At 44.3% G+C, this 14,740-nt stretch overlaps 1 protein-coding gene across 1 annotated transcript in view; it reads right to left on the reverse strand.

Annotated features, from left to right (window-relative positions):
• The window catches only part of CPXM2 (carboxypeptidase X, M14 family member 2), a 140,175-nt gene that overhangs the window by 30,420 nt on the left and 95,015 nt on the right, over positions 1-14,740 (reverse strand). Inside the window, exons 5-6 of the mRNA XM_008048351.2 lie at positions 14,274-14,358; positions 13,258-13,408 (exon numbers count right to left, since the gene is read on the reverse strand). Of these exons, the coding sequence (XP_008046542.1) occupies positions 13,258-13,408; positions 14,274-14,358 (236 nt within the window). The remainder of the gene's footprint in view (positions 1-13,257; positions 13,409-14,273; positions 14,359-14,740) is intronic.

Raw genomic sequence — 14,740 nt, forward strand, 5'->3', positions numbered from 1 at the left:
CATTGTACAGGCAACGTTTGAGCCTCACAGTGGTCCTGCTTCATCTGGTTTGAGATCAGGTACCCTTAATGATGAAGTGTACCTCCCCTTCCCAGCAGTTTCCCACTACTGCCAATCTCTTTCTTATAGTATTATGATAATTGTTCTGGGTTCACTTATGAGCGAGAACATGTAGTGCTCAGTTCTTTGTTTCTGTGATAGATCACTGAGTATTACGGACTCTATATGCATCCAAGTTGCTGCGAAGTTCGTAATTTTGTCCTTCTTTATGGCTGCATAATATTCCATTGTGTATATGTACCACATTTTTAAAATCCAGTCTACTGAAAAGCTTCTGCAAAGCCAAAGAAACCAACAAGAAAGTGAGGAGACAGCCCACAGAATGGGAAAAAATATTTGCCAACTGCATATCTGACGAGGCCTAACATCTAGGACCTACAAGGAACTCAAACATGCTGATAAGGAAAAAAAAACAAAAACAGCCCTATTAAAAAGTGGGCAAAAGATATGAATAGGCACTTTTCAAAAGAAGACATATGAGCAGCCAACAGATACATGAAAAAATGCTCAGCCTCACTAATCATCAAAGAAATGCAAATTAAAACTACGCTGAGATACCATCTAACTCCAGTCAGGATGGCCATCATCAATAACTCAAAAAACAACAGATGATGGAGAGGATGTGGGGGGTTGGGGGGGAGGGAATGTTTCTACACTGTTGGTGGGATTGTATAAATTAGTACAATCTCTGTGGAAAACTGTGATGATTCCTAAAAGATCAAAAAAGTGACCTCCCATATGACCCAGCAATCCCCCTTCTGGGAATATGCCCACAGGAACTCAAATATTTCTATAAAAAAGATACCTGTGCACACATGTTTATTGTGGCACTATTCACAATAGTGAAAACTTGGAACCAAACATGCTGCCCATTGAAAGTAGACTGGACAAAGTTTTATTGAGAACCTCTTAGGAGCCCAGCATTTAGGCAGAGGTAAATCTACAGAGGCAGTTAGTCATCTAAGCCTGCTATCCCCTTCTTCCTTCTGTGTGCAAGGGAATCCTTTTTGCTAGCAGGGAATCTATTCCAGGTGGTTCCAATGGAATTGGCTTGTCCAACACACACAGGTGTGAGCACGTGACTCACTCATGTCCAGGTAGATAAAACACACTTCCTCTGGCCACTATCACTGGCTCAGAGATGATCCAAGATGAGCCAACCAGATGACTTTTATCCAAAGCTCTAGGAAAAGTTTCTGCTGGAGCCCCTGGACAGTAGGACGTGAGTTTGGGGTGCCAGTCTGTGAGACAGTGAAAAGGGAGCCTTGACCCAACAAGAAGACCCTGAGATGCTAGACCCACTCTTGCCTGAAGCCAAAATCATACCTATCCCTAGAATTTTCATTCAATATGTGTCAAGAATTTCTGTATTTTTTTCCTCAAGATAATTTGAGTAGGACTTCTGACCTTTGAAACAGAAGTCCTGACTAATTTAGGCTACACAGATGGAGTTTTGGCAAATCATTCTCCTGTTGCTTGCATGTGGTTAGTTCTAGATATCACACATACTGAAAACCAGATGATTCCTTCTGCAACACCTTAGTTGTGGGGATATACAAACTCCAGGAATAGAGCCTAAAATAATCTCTCCAACCTTACTTCCCTTACTAAACTACTCAAGCATTCTTCACTGTCAAAACTGATCGACTGATGCCCTGAACTGTATCACCACACCCCGTCCACCAAAAAAAACAAAAACAAAAACAACCAAACAATGATGTGTTGAGCCCTAATACCCAGTACTTCAGCATGTGACCTTATTTGGAAGGTTTTCACAGAGTTAATCAAGTTAAAATGGGGTCATTAGGGTGGGATCTCCTTTAAAGGGGAAATCTGAATACAGAGACAGACACACAGGAAGAATGCCAAGTGAAAATGAAGACAGAAATTGGGGTGATACATTGAGACACTAAGGAATGTCAGACTGACAGCAAACCACCAGAGGCTGAGAACAAGGCCTGGAACAGATTCTCCTTCACAGCTCTCAGAGGGAACTTTTGACAAAAAACCAAGCTCTGTAAAAATTCAGGAAGTGCCAAAAAATGTATACACATTTTAAGTATGACGCTTGCTCAAAAGATGGCGTTAATCAGATGAATGCTAGCATCGCTTTGTGACAGTCAGGAGAGTCAAAGAAAATGGAGGAGGCACAGTAAAGAATGTCATACTACACATTGCTACCATAATCGAATTCGACTTCAAAGAGTAACACATAGATAACATCTCTTATAAGGTGTATACATTTTTTGGGCAAACCCTATATTTAAAGAGGATTATTCTGAGCCAAGTAAAAGTGACCACAGCTTGGGGTACAGTTTCAGGAAGTTGTAAAAACACATGCCTAAGGTTTAGTGACACAGAAGCTTACAGGCAAAGGCACAAATCAGTATGTGTAAAGTATACATTGGTTCAGCCCAGAAAGGCGGGACATCTCCAAGTGGGGAGTTTACAAGTCACAGGTGACTCAAAGATTTTCTGATTGTCAATTGGTTTCAAGAGTTAAACTGTAAATCAGCTGGAAAAAAATGCTTGCATTGTAAGATAAGGGGGGTTATTTAAGCCAAGGTTCTTGTTATGTAGATGCAGCCTCTAAATAGCAAACTTCAAGGAGAATAGGTGATAACTGTCTTAAAAAGTGTCAGACTCTTTCTAGGGAAGGAAATTCTCTACAGATGCAAATTTTCCCAAGAGATGACTTGCTAAGCTATTCCAAAATATGTCAAATAAATATATATTTTGGGTAAAATATTTCTAATTCCTTCGGGGCCTGCTATCTGTCATGTAATGGTAAACCAGAGTCAAGTTAGAATTTGGTATCTTATATCCACAGAATCTGTTTCATCAGTCTTATGATTTCTATTTCAATGTTAATTCTAGTCAGATATACCTAAACTCCTGAAGGAAAAGGGTATAACAAAGCCTGTCCAGTCTCCTTTCCAATCATAACAAAGTATTTAGTTTTTCAAGTTTTCTTTGGTCCAGAGGGGATCTATTTGGTTGGTTGAGGGGCTTAAAATTTTGTTTTTGGTTTACAGGATGAACCCTGCTGCCACCCTGATTTTGGGTTTTAGCCTCCACAACTGTAAAAGGATAAGTTATTCTAAACCACTCAGCTTTTGGTACTTTGTTATGGCAACCCTAGGAAGCTAGGACACACCCTAAATATCTCTGCCTCCTCACCGCCACCCGCACCCATAATTCTGTCTTGATTCCCTGTCCTCAGAAACCAGCATTGATCCCAGCCACTCTGAAGAGCCTTCTGGTCACCCTCATCTCAGTAATTTCTGACTCCTCACCCATGGTCTTTAATGGCCTTGAATCACCTAGACCCTTCATCTCCTTTCATGAATCTCTTTTCAAATATCCCTGATGTAAATTTGTAGAAGCCCTGCAGAGACAAAGAACTCACTCCTTTACAAAGCAGTCTATCCCACTATTTTCAGCCCTAATTGCTAGGAAGTTCTTCTTTTATCGAACTGAAGTCTACCTGCAGATCTTAATTTAACCCTCTTAAACTATGATGATTAAGACTTCTCCTTTTCTTACAGATTTTGAAGACAAATACCGAATTTTCCTAGGTGGCCTCTGTTTCTGACTAAACGTTCCTATTCCTTCCACTGCCCTCGTGATAATGTCCATAGCTCTCACCATCTCAGTTCTGTTCTCTGAACACACTCAGATTCACCTGTGGTCCTCCCAATCCATGGTTCTTGGGAAATAATACACCTTCTCTGACAGGGGGCCTAACAATAGAATGACCTCATGGAAAACAATGGTTTTTCCCAAGATTATCCTAGTTTCAAACTGAAAATGTCATGTTGTGGGAGATCCCTCAGTCCCAACCAGCTCAGAGAACTGTAGTTCATTATTTCCTTTGTTATGACAATGTTACTACGCACTTAAAATCACTTTAGCTTAAGAATCACAGCATTGACTCACCAAACGCTTATGTACAGAAGTTTTCTGGTTAAAAAAAATCATCATTAATTGGTCAGTGTGGTGTTTTTCTGTCTTAATAACCACAGTAAATGGGAGAGCAACCTCAGGACCTCATGTTTGGCTAGATGTAACCTGCATTTGCCCAATGCCCCTCGATTTATGAAGATGTAACTTTAATATTGGAGCAAAAGACCTTCACTGACTGCATTCTGTCAATCCCTGAATATGGGCTACATGTGAGATGCTAGGGAAATAAAGGTGAAAGAAGCCAAGGCCCCAACCACGTAGGATTCACTCAAAGGCTCACAGAAGCACCACAGACACTTGTATAAAAGTGTGCAAAGGTTGCGTCTGTCTTTACCTGCTGTTTTGGGAATCACACATGAGAGAGAATAAGAGGCGAGAGACACATGAGAGAGAGAAAGAGAAACAACCCTCCTTCAGCTGCCTTCCCTTGAACACTAGGTATCTGCTCTATGCAGCTCAAGCAGGAGCCAACGTAAGAGCAAACACTTTGACATTCCCAGGTCTCTTGTACACATCCACAATGTGGCAGATTCCCTCTCAACCTTCATTCCTGCCAAAGCTTGGAGCTCCTGAGTCCTAGGTTAAGTACCCACTCACCACACGGGACTATTCTTAAAAAGCAGCAATAATACCCTAACGACAGTCAGGAGGGCCATCACCAAACAACTCAAAAAACAACAGAAGCTGGAGAGGATGCAGGGAAAAGGGAACACTTCTACACTATTGGTGGGAGTGGAAACTGGTACAACCTCAGTGGAATCAGTGTGGCGATACCTAAAAGATCTAAAAATCGCCCTTCCATATGACCCAGCAATCTCCCTTCTGGGAATATATTTGAAGGAATTCAAATCACTCTATGAAAAAGATACCTGCACACGCATGTTTATTGCAGCATTATTCACAATAGCAAAAACATGCAGCCAACCATACGGCCCATCGAAAGTGGACTGGATAAAAAAAAAAAAAAAAAAGTGGTACATGTACACGATGGAATATTATGCAGCCATAAAGAAGGACAAAATTATGAACTTCGCAACAACTTGGATGGATTTAGAGTCAATCATACTCAGTGAATCTATCACAGAAACAAAGAACTGAGTTCCACATATTCTCATTCATAAGTGGACCCTGAAGAATTATCATGATACTGTAAGAAAGAGATTGGCAGTAGTGGAAAACTGCCAGGGGAGGAGAGGCATACTTCATCAATAAGCATTCCTCATCTCAAACCAGACAAAGTGGGGACCAAAGTGAGGCCCAAATTTTACCTGTACAGTGACCATTTGTATACCGAAGCCTGAATTGTATCCCACATCTTTAAAATAAAATATTTTTTTTAAAAAAAGAAACATTTTTTAAAAAGCCAAATAACTCCAGATCTAGCTGGGCTCGGTGGCTCAGCCTGTCATCCCGCGCCTTTGGGAGGCTGAGGTGAGTGGATCGCCTGAGCCCACGGGTTCAAGACCCGCCTGGGCAGCGAGACCTCATCTCTACAATCAATCAAAAAATCAGCCGGGCATGGTAGCGCGTGCCTGTAGTTCCGGCTACTCCGAAGGCGGAGGCGGAAGGATCGCCGGAGCCCGGCAGGTCGAGGCTGCGGTGGCCGGGAGCGGCCGCTGCACTCGGGTCTAGGCGACAGAGTGAGACTCCAACTCAAAAAAAAAAAAAAAAAATAGCTCCAGATCTGAGACATCAAAGGGGATATCAAGATTTGGGAGCTATTATGCCTTGCCATTTGCTGTCTTTTGGGTGAGACCTTGATTGAACCAAGCAGATGGTCATCTGTGGGGAGGAAGAGGTTTTCTTTGTTTGGAAGGGAATTCATCTGCAGCTGAGAAGTCCAGGCTCATGGTGTCTGTGCTTATACTCCACCCAGAACCAGGCAAATCCATAGGAAGAGCAGACTCGCACTTACCAAGGGATAGTAGAAGAGACCGGGAAGTGATTACTTGATGGGTTCAGGGTGGTTTTAGGGGTTATGACAAAGCTTCGAAACAAGAGAGAGCTGACACTTGCACAACATTGTGAATCCACTAAGTATCACTGACATGTGTGTACTGTATGTTATGCAAATTTCATCTCAGTATAAAAAAAAGAATCACTGGCCCCAAAAGTTCTGAGTACTGAGGACACCAGAGAGGCATGGTCACACAGACCGTTCTTTACTTGAAACAGAACCAGCCTCTCACCCAAGAAAATGCCACCTACCATTATGGCCCCGTGACCTCCCAACACACCCAGTAGACTCCCACCCCAGACAGATGCCTTATACCATGTATGAACTGAGCCCCAAACCTCTCACAAATAACTGGCTCCCTAATAAAAAGAAGTCACCTTCGTTCAGGTACCATCTGACGGCTCTGATGACAAGATTTTTCTCATGAAGCAAGACAAGAGAAACCCTGGTGTCATGGATCCCCACGCAGAGCCCCACTGGATCCTAGGTCATCATTGTCAGTGAAAACATCAAACTCGCTGCTTCTCACGCTTCTCAGAGGGGCGGCACTTTTTTTGTGCTTATTTACTTACACTTCATGTCCTATGACTCGTTGTACCACTTCATTGCGCGCTCATGAAATCCAGGAAACCTTCTGGCTCCTTGGCAGAGCTGCTCTGCAGACAGCCCCAGGGCTGATCTGCCACCTGACTGACAGGGAAGCTGTTGGGAAAGATGGTTCTCGAGAGAGCAGCTGTTTTAACAGTTTCCCTAGATGTGCAACATTGGACAGCTGGACCAAGGAGAGAAATCTCACATGTATTTAAACTCAGTAAGGGCAGGCTGCCGTCTGCTATGGGGAGGAGGACAGGCAGTAGCCAGCGAGGTCTGATCCCACCTCATCGGAGAAGGGTTCACTGGAGGAAAAGGTAGCCCACAGGGGCAGCTACCCTCATCATGCCATGAGAGATATACAGGGTGGGGGTGGAAGAAGTAACTGGGTCTGTTTTATCTCAGCATACTGGGAGCTGCTTCCAAACAGACGCCCCCTAAGTATTTGACATATAAATGGGTGGGTGAGTAAATTAATAAATGGATAGATGGCTATGCTAATCACATGACTCATGAAAGACCAGTGATGCACACGATCTATTATTCTAGGACCCAGGAGTCCTCTAAGAGGGGCCCACCTGATGCTGTGATATCATTACTCCACTGCCATGGATAAAGGAATAGAGGGTCGTAAATTAAAGCCACATCCCTAGGATTGAAGACAATCATGAAACAGTATGTCATCTTTGGGTCTGTCAGTGTGTTAGTTGCCTTGGGCTGCTGTAACAAAGTACCACACACCACGTAGCTTAAAACAACAGGAAGTTATCCTCTCGCAGCTCTGAAGGATAGAATTTCAAAATCAAGGTGTCTACCGGGCCATGCTCTCTCTAAAGGCTCTAGAATAGAATCTTTCCTTGGCCCTTCCCAGCTCCTGGTGGTTGCCAGCAATCCTTGGCTTGTAGGTGCGTCACTCCAATCTCTACGTCCCTCATGGCATGGTATTCCCCCTATGTACCTCTGTGTCTCTGTTTTTTCTTCCTGAGGGCACTGGTCACTGCATTTAGGGCTCACCTCGATCCAGTATGACCTCATCTTGACTGATTATATCTGTAAAGACTCCATTTCTAAGTCAGGTCACATCTGAGGTTCTGGGTGGACATGAATTCTGGGAGACACTACTCAGGCCAGTGCAATCAGTCAAGATGAGCCCTAAATGAAAACCAACTGCAAGAAAACCACCGGTGTTTCTGAACTGAGCTGCTTCTGTAAAGGAAGAAATGGACATCTTGTTGGGCAGTCGAAACCAGGCCCACAGTATGAGAAGAGATAGGAGGGGCATCTGTGGTTTCCCATGTGACCCGCCTTGGGAGGCCTTGGCATTCTCACTGGTGGACAACTAGAGGTTTAGCCCCAAGCAAGTCACACCCGAGGACAGAAAACCAAACCAGGACAAGGTGAATAGGGATAAGAAGACAGGAAGTACCTTCTCTCACCTCCACCCACCACCCATGGGGCCTGGTGACCTCAAGTCAGGAATCAGCCATAGAACAAAATGGCCAAGCCTAGGGCAGTACAAGAAGGAAGCAGAAGAAAGTGGGGAAGATAAAATATGCTGAGGACCTGCCACATGCGGGGACTCCACAAACAAGAGTCTCATTTCGTTTTTACCATGTCTACAGGTCAGACATGGAAGAGCTGCTGAAACAGCCTCCTCAGCTTTCTAGGGGAGTAGCAGAGTTCTTCTCACAGAGCTCACGGCTTTGAAGGACAAGGCACCAGCTAGCCAGCATGGGAGAAGATCTCTATCAAAAAAAACCAAGACATCCCACTCACTATCCCCAAGCCAGAAGCCCAAGAGACAGGAAGTCAGAGGAAGACAGACACAGGAAATGGGAAACAGAAGGAAGGCTATGGAGGGAGGACACAGTCCTAGCAACCGGGCAGCAGGCTAGTCTGAACAGGAAGGCAGCGAGCGACGGATGCCTTTTGCTGGGATGACAGGGAACCTTAGGAAGAGAAATGATTGTCAAGCCTGCAGATTTCATTTGCATGTAGTAAAGCCCCTGTGTTATTCCCAAACCTTCTGCAATAGTCTGTCATGTAAATCAGCATCCGTGGAGACTCTGGTTCTAGAATCTAGAAACACTGATAGGAAAGGGCTAAGGTAGCCAAGAGCAGAGCTGAGAGAAGGTCTATGAAGTAGGAAGTGTAGGTGCCCAAGCCACCCCAGAAACACTCAACATTTCCCACAAGGTTATTAGCAAGTCACACCTAGAGCACAGAAAACAAAGCCAGGACAGGGTTAATGTGGATGAGAAGAAATAAGGTATCTTCTCTTATATCCACCTACCATCTCTCAAGTTAGACTGTGATGAGAATTTGAGTTATTGTATTTGGGTATTTGATGGAAGTGTGACTCCAGAAGTTGAAGGACTTAGCCATACTCCTGCATACACCTACACGATGATGGCATTACCTCCATTCTTTAGATGAGGAAAGCAAAGCATAGAGCATTTTCACAAGTTGCCTGAGATCAGTTGCTGAGAAGAAGTGGAATTTGAAGCCAGATATAAACTAAGCTGAAGTTCAAGCCCTTTCTGTCCACCAGGATTCTCCCAAAAGACCATGAAACCTTCTCTTTTTTAAGGCTCTGACAAGTAGGGGGGCTGTGGCTGGTACTCGGCAACTCCCAGGAGCTCTTCTATGATCAAAAAGATGCTGATAGCATCACTATTAGCAAAGGGAGGCCTAGAATGACAGGAACAGTGGCCATTTCATGCACCTCATCTAATTCCTGTCTTTTCAAGAACCCAGGCCTTGGATTTGACCCAGGGACCCTTGTGGTGAGTTGTCCAGAGGTCTGTGGGCAGGAAGACTATGTTCTCCTTCAGCACAGAGGAGCCGTCAAAGGGAGGATCAATTCCTTGGCACAAGAGATCATTCAAACTAGTGGCCCAACTTGGTAAAGGACAGTGAAAGGAAGCAAAGCAAAGAGATGTATGTACAAAGTCTTTGCATCTATGATGATTCAACAGAGCAAACAGCCCATCCTTTCCCCAATGTATATATCTTGAGGAGAGGAGGTGAGCTGGCTGAAATGCTATCATAGTTCAGCGAGACAGATGGTGGACTGACAATTAAAATAGCTTCTCAATAATTATGAACCAATGAACATGAACTGGGAGAGTGTATGTATGAGAGAGGAAGGAGACTCAGCATTTCAGCTGATCCTGGCCAACCCAGAGGAGTGATTCTTGGGCATCGCCCTTTGACGGTTCCTCTGTGCCAAGGGAAAGCACAGTCCTCCTGTCCACAGACCTCCAGACGGCTCACCACAAGGGTCTCTGGGTCAAATCTAAGAACCCTGGACACCGTGTACTGTGCAGAAGGAGGACAGTCAGTCACTCAGACCTGTGGGCAGGAAGATGAGGTGGGAGAAGTGACAACTTTCCCCTAAAGAGGCCAAGGTCACACATTCATGACAGAAACTGCTGGGCCGCACCAGGGGCTTAGGTACCACCATTACTCTACTTTGAAGGTCATCTCCCAGGGAGCTGGACACCAATCCTGTTGCCCAGTGAGGCGTTCACGTACAAAGCTCACCGGGTCCCTTTTAGAACTAGGCAGCAGGCATTGCAGTGTTGTTTGCAACAGCAAAATCCTTAAAAACCACCAAGGCCATGATCTTGAAGTCAGCTGGCATATAGATCCTTACCTGAATTTTTCGTTATTAAAGCTCTATCTTCAGAAGCTCTCCCCAGGTTCTGATAAGCATAGATATTTAGGCCAAAATAGCAAGTACTTTCAAACACGAGGAAGAAGACTTTCGTTAACTTTTTCTTTTTTTTTTTTTACTCATAGTGTTAAAAAAAAAATTATTTTTATTTTTAACAGCGGTAAAATAATCATAAAACTTACCACCTTAACTATTCTCCAGATACTGAACATTGTACCCCACAGGTAATTTCTAAACCCTAACCCCTCGCCCCGCCACCTCCTTAGTGGTGTACCCAGTGTCTATTATTTGCATCTTTGTGGTCAGTTAGCTGCCACATGTAAATGAGAACATGCAGCGTTTGGTTTTCGGCTCAATCATCTTTAAGTGTGTAGCTCAACAGCATTAAGTATATCAGCACTGTTGTGCAATCATCACCCCCACCTATCTCCAGAACTTTTCCATCCTGCAAAACCGAAACTCTGTACCCATTCAGCAACAACTTTCCATTTGCTTTTACTTTGGAGCTTTAAAAATCCTATTAATAGAGCATGGTATATGGTAATTCACTTTCCAGCTCAAAAATTTCTGGAAACATTATTCATGAAGTCTTAAAAAACACCAGCACTGTCCTCCGCCCCCATCAGCGAGTCACACGAAGATGGCAAAGAACGGAAGGGACAGAACAAAGAGATGCAGAAACGAAAGTAAATGAATTTTTCATAAAGAAGAGGCCCGGGAAGCACAGATTCAGGGAAGCTGCACTTAGAACTCGGGGTCATCTTGAGTTAGGGCAACTGAGACTGTTGGGTCATCCCTGGCTTTGACCCCATTAGCTTTTACAAAGGAATCTCCCTGGCACCAGGGCAATGAACAAGGCTCATTTTGGGCCTCTGTGCCACCCGGTCTTGGATGCAACTCCCACGAGGTGGCATGCATGAACAGCCACTCAACTCTGAGCAGACTGCTAAGTACCTTCTAGAAGAAAAATGACCCTCAATATTTAGGGAGTGGAAAATAGAAACATCCTGAGTCCATACTTGAAGTCGGATTTCACAATGTAACTCTGTCTCTGTGAGTGTTTAAAGGACCTCCAAGACCTCTTTTCAAACTCACGCACACCAAAAATAACTTCCCAGGGAAATATTTATTTCATGAGACTCTCACAGGCTGCCCTTTGCCCTTAACCAACAACAGATGAATTCCTACCTGCAGAGAGAAACGATGGCCCTCCTTTTCAAAGCAAACAGACCAAGTCTGTGCTGAGCAGAACGGGAGAACAAGGCTCTTCGTCTGGCAGAAAGTGGGCGTGAGTCCATGGATCCCTCTCTGAAGACATCTGTGCCCACAGACGTCCTGTGCTGGGGTTCGGACCCAGCAGGCCCAGGATGCAGGGGCTGGGCCAGTGGCTGCAATTCCAGTGCTAACCAGCCACAGAAGAGTCCCAAACCCCAAATCAGGCAGGGGTGAGAATGTGGAAACATTCTTTCTGTATCTACCTTGAGACCGTGCACATTATTTGTACCAGCAACGCTACTTGACCTAATCTAATTTCAGGAAATAATCATAGACACACAGACACAAAACACTAACAGAGAAACAAGAATGTGTACTTGTTTATAGAATCTAGTTCCTGGAAACAATTGAACTTTCAACTACACGAGGCAGATTAAAAACCTGGGATTTTTGTCTATGGACCAGGGTAGAAGGCATTCATATGACAAGTAATCTCTAATGGCTTTAATGACATGAAAAATCTTTTTGCAATTTAGTAAGGACAAAGAAACAGAAACAAAAAATCTGTCTGGTGTGAGGAGAAGCAGGTAGGTAGATAGATCTGTCTTTCTCACCAGTATGGGGCTTGTGTTTTAAGAGTCTGTGGTTAGCAAATGCAAGATCATAGATAGTATAAGATTGGGTTGGCAAATCAAGATCACAAATACTAAGGAACTGAGGGAAAAACAATACAAATCACTTTAGATATGCTTTTAAAACACAAAACTGTTGTTTGTGTTTTAAACACAAACAAAAAAAGTGGGGGCAGGGACAACTATAGAAATAGTTTCAGCTCTAATACCCTGCCTCCTGGCAGGACCCGATAGTCCCACAGGTAGCCAGACTTGTACCTCTCACTGTGCAAGAGTGGCCAGGTCTCCCTGGAGGAGAGAGTAGGAGGGTGGGGGGTAGCAGAGAGGGGGAAGGTGAGCCATGTCTCAAGGCCTGATGGTGAGTAGACAGGAACATGACAGTTCTCACAGTCTAGACAGGAACATGACAGTTCTCACAGTCCTCCATGAGGTCTACAGGGATGTTCTCAGAGCCGGCTACCTTCCCTGGAGATACCTGGCTAGGGGAAAGAGGCTGCCGCCTACAGGCTCCATGCAGACACAAGCTTGTAGCCCTTGAAAGGCCAGATGGAGCAGCCACAAGCCAGACCAGGTCAGCCTGAACAGAGCAGACACTACCAAGAACCAGGTGGCATATATGAATCCAAGCCTCCTTCTTTACATCCAAATATCATCAGGTGAAATCAGGGTGGGCAGAATACAACCTAATCGAGCAATCGTTTACCGCAAGACAGAGGCATCCAGTGAAACTCTTTAAACAGAAAACGTCTACGTCAACGGTTGAGTTTTAAATGAATTTCTACCACCTCCTAGCCCCTCCATCACTCTCCAGTGTAGTGGGATCTGTCAACGACAAATAAACGTGTTCCCCCAAATTTTTATAACGTTCTGCTCACTTCTGAGGAGACTCCATCATCTTAAAACCACAGTAGGCAAAAACACACTTGGCAAGGGACATCAATAACCAGCTGCCCCCGGTGCTTCTGAGTGGGATTATGAGAAATTTTTATTTGCTTTTTTGGGGGTTCACCTATGTTTTCAAAATATTCTACAATCAGATCCAGGCATTATTTTTTCACATAAGAAAATGACTGCTTGGTTTATTTTATTTGCCTTGTCTAGGCATCTGTTTTCCACCGGCACTCCTGCCCGGCAGGAAGTACAGGAAGGCAACTCACCTGGCAATGGGCAGCCTAGGATCTCCATTCTCATACAGATGCTGCCGTTATCAAACCAGGACTGCGGGTTTATGCGAATGTAGCGGGCCACCATGGGGACGGGCAGCTCATTGAGAACAGGGATCTCCTTTTCACTGTTTCCTTCAAATATCTATTTATGCTCAAGGGGGGGGAAAGGAGAATCTTTTAGAGCTTGCTTATCAAGGTTTAAAAGAATCAATCATTCATTCATCCATTCATTCATTCATCACGATCTTATTGGGGAAAACTTTATGTGTGCTGGGCAATGAAGAGAAAAGAGAAATGAATCAGGATTGGACCCTGCCCTCAGGAAGCCTCTACCTAGTGGGTGTTGGGAGGGTGGTAATTATATATTGTAGAAAAGATGTATCAGTGTCATGGCAAACGGATAGCCAGAGAGCTTCGGGATTTCAGGAGAAGGAGAGGACCAGGCGAAGCTTTGAGGAAAAGGTGATGCTTGAACTGGCGTTGAAGGAAATCTACTTGGATCTGGAAGGATGAGAAAGGTTCTAGGGAGAAGGTACAGCAATGGTGGTAGAAGCCCAAAGACAGAATTCATAGGGAGAAGAGCAGTTGGATCACTTCAGCCAGAGCACAGGACTGTGAGTGGGGTAAGAATGAGAAAGAAGGTTGAAAAGAGAGGCTACTGTCAGAGCGTATAAGACACTGGATACCATGCCAGGAATATGCACTTGAGAATCTGAGGAAAAGAGTGACAAGATCAGAACTGGAGCCAATCATGAAGTTGAAAGATCAAAGTCAAGAAAGAAAGTTAGGTAGGAGGCTGCATCCCAGGAGCATTTGATTGGAGTAAATAAAGGCTGAATGTTACATTAGTCCTACATGGGAAGGGGTCGATGTCCACTTGACTCTCATAGTTGGTTTGAGTCGACACAGAATCAACAGACCTCCAAGGGACTGGTCATACGCTCCTCTCTACAAAACCCTACATAGCCAGGCACCAAAGGCAGGGTTAGAGGGAAGAAGAGACTCACCATGTCTCCAGATCCGTTCTTAACAGTGACCCATGTATGGCTGTCATTGCTCACCATGACCTTGTAGGATGTCACCCAGTCACTCCTACGAGAAAATAAACCATCATTGGGACCACACACTTTAAAATGCTTACCTCATCCATGGCGAGGTGCAGAGGTGAGGAGAGCAGATGCCAGAGGCCAACAACACTGGGCCAAACCCTGGCTCCATGACATTCACCAGCTGTGTGACCTTGGCCCATCTATGCCACTATTTAATCATCCATATAATGGAAATCATCAAAGTGCCAGCATTAGAGAATTAATGTAGGCCTTAAATGGCTTAACACCCTTTAAACACTTAGGATAAGGTCTAGCTGCCACTAAGCACTAACTGTTGATCACGCATAAAAATATACAAATACCTAGGTATTTGCTTGTATTGAAGTGCTATATCACACACAGTGGAAGTCTCATGGAAAAGCAAT

This window comes from Carlito syrichta, unplaced genomic scaffold, assembly GCF_000164805.1.
Source record: "Carlito syrichta isolate Samal-C Ts95f unplaced genomic scaffold, Tarsius_syrichta-2.0.1 Scaffold123370, whole genome shotgun sequence".
In the NCBI taxonomy this organism is placed as follows: Eukaryota; Metazoa; Chordata; class Mammalia; order Primates; family Tarsiidae; genus Carlito; species Carlito syrichta.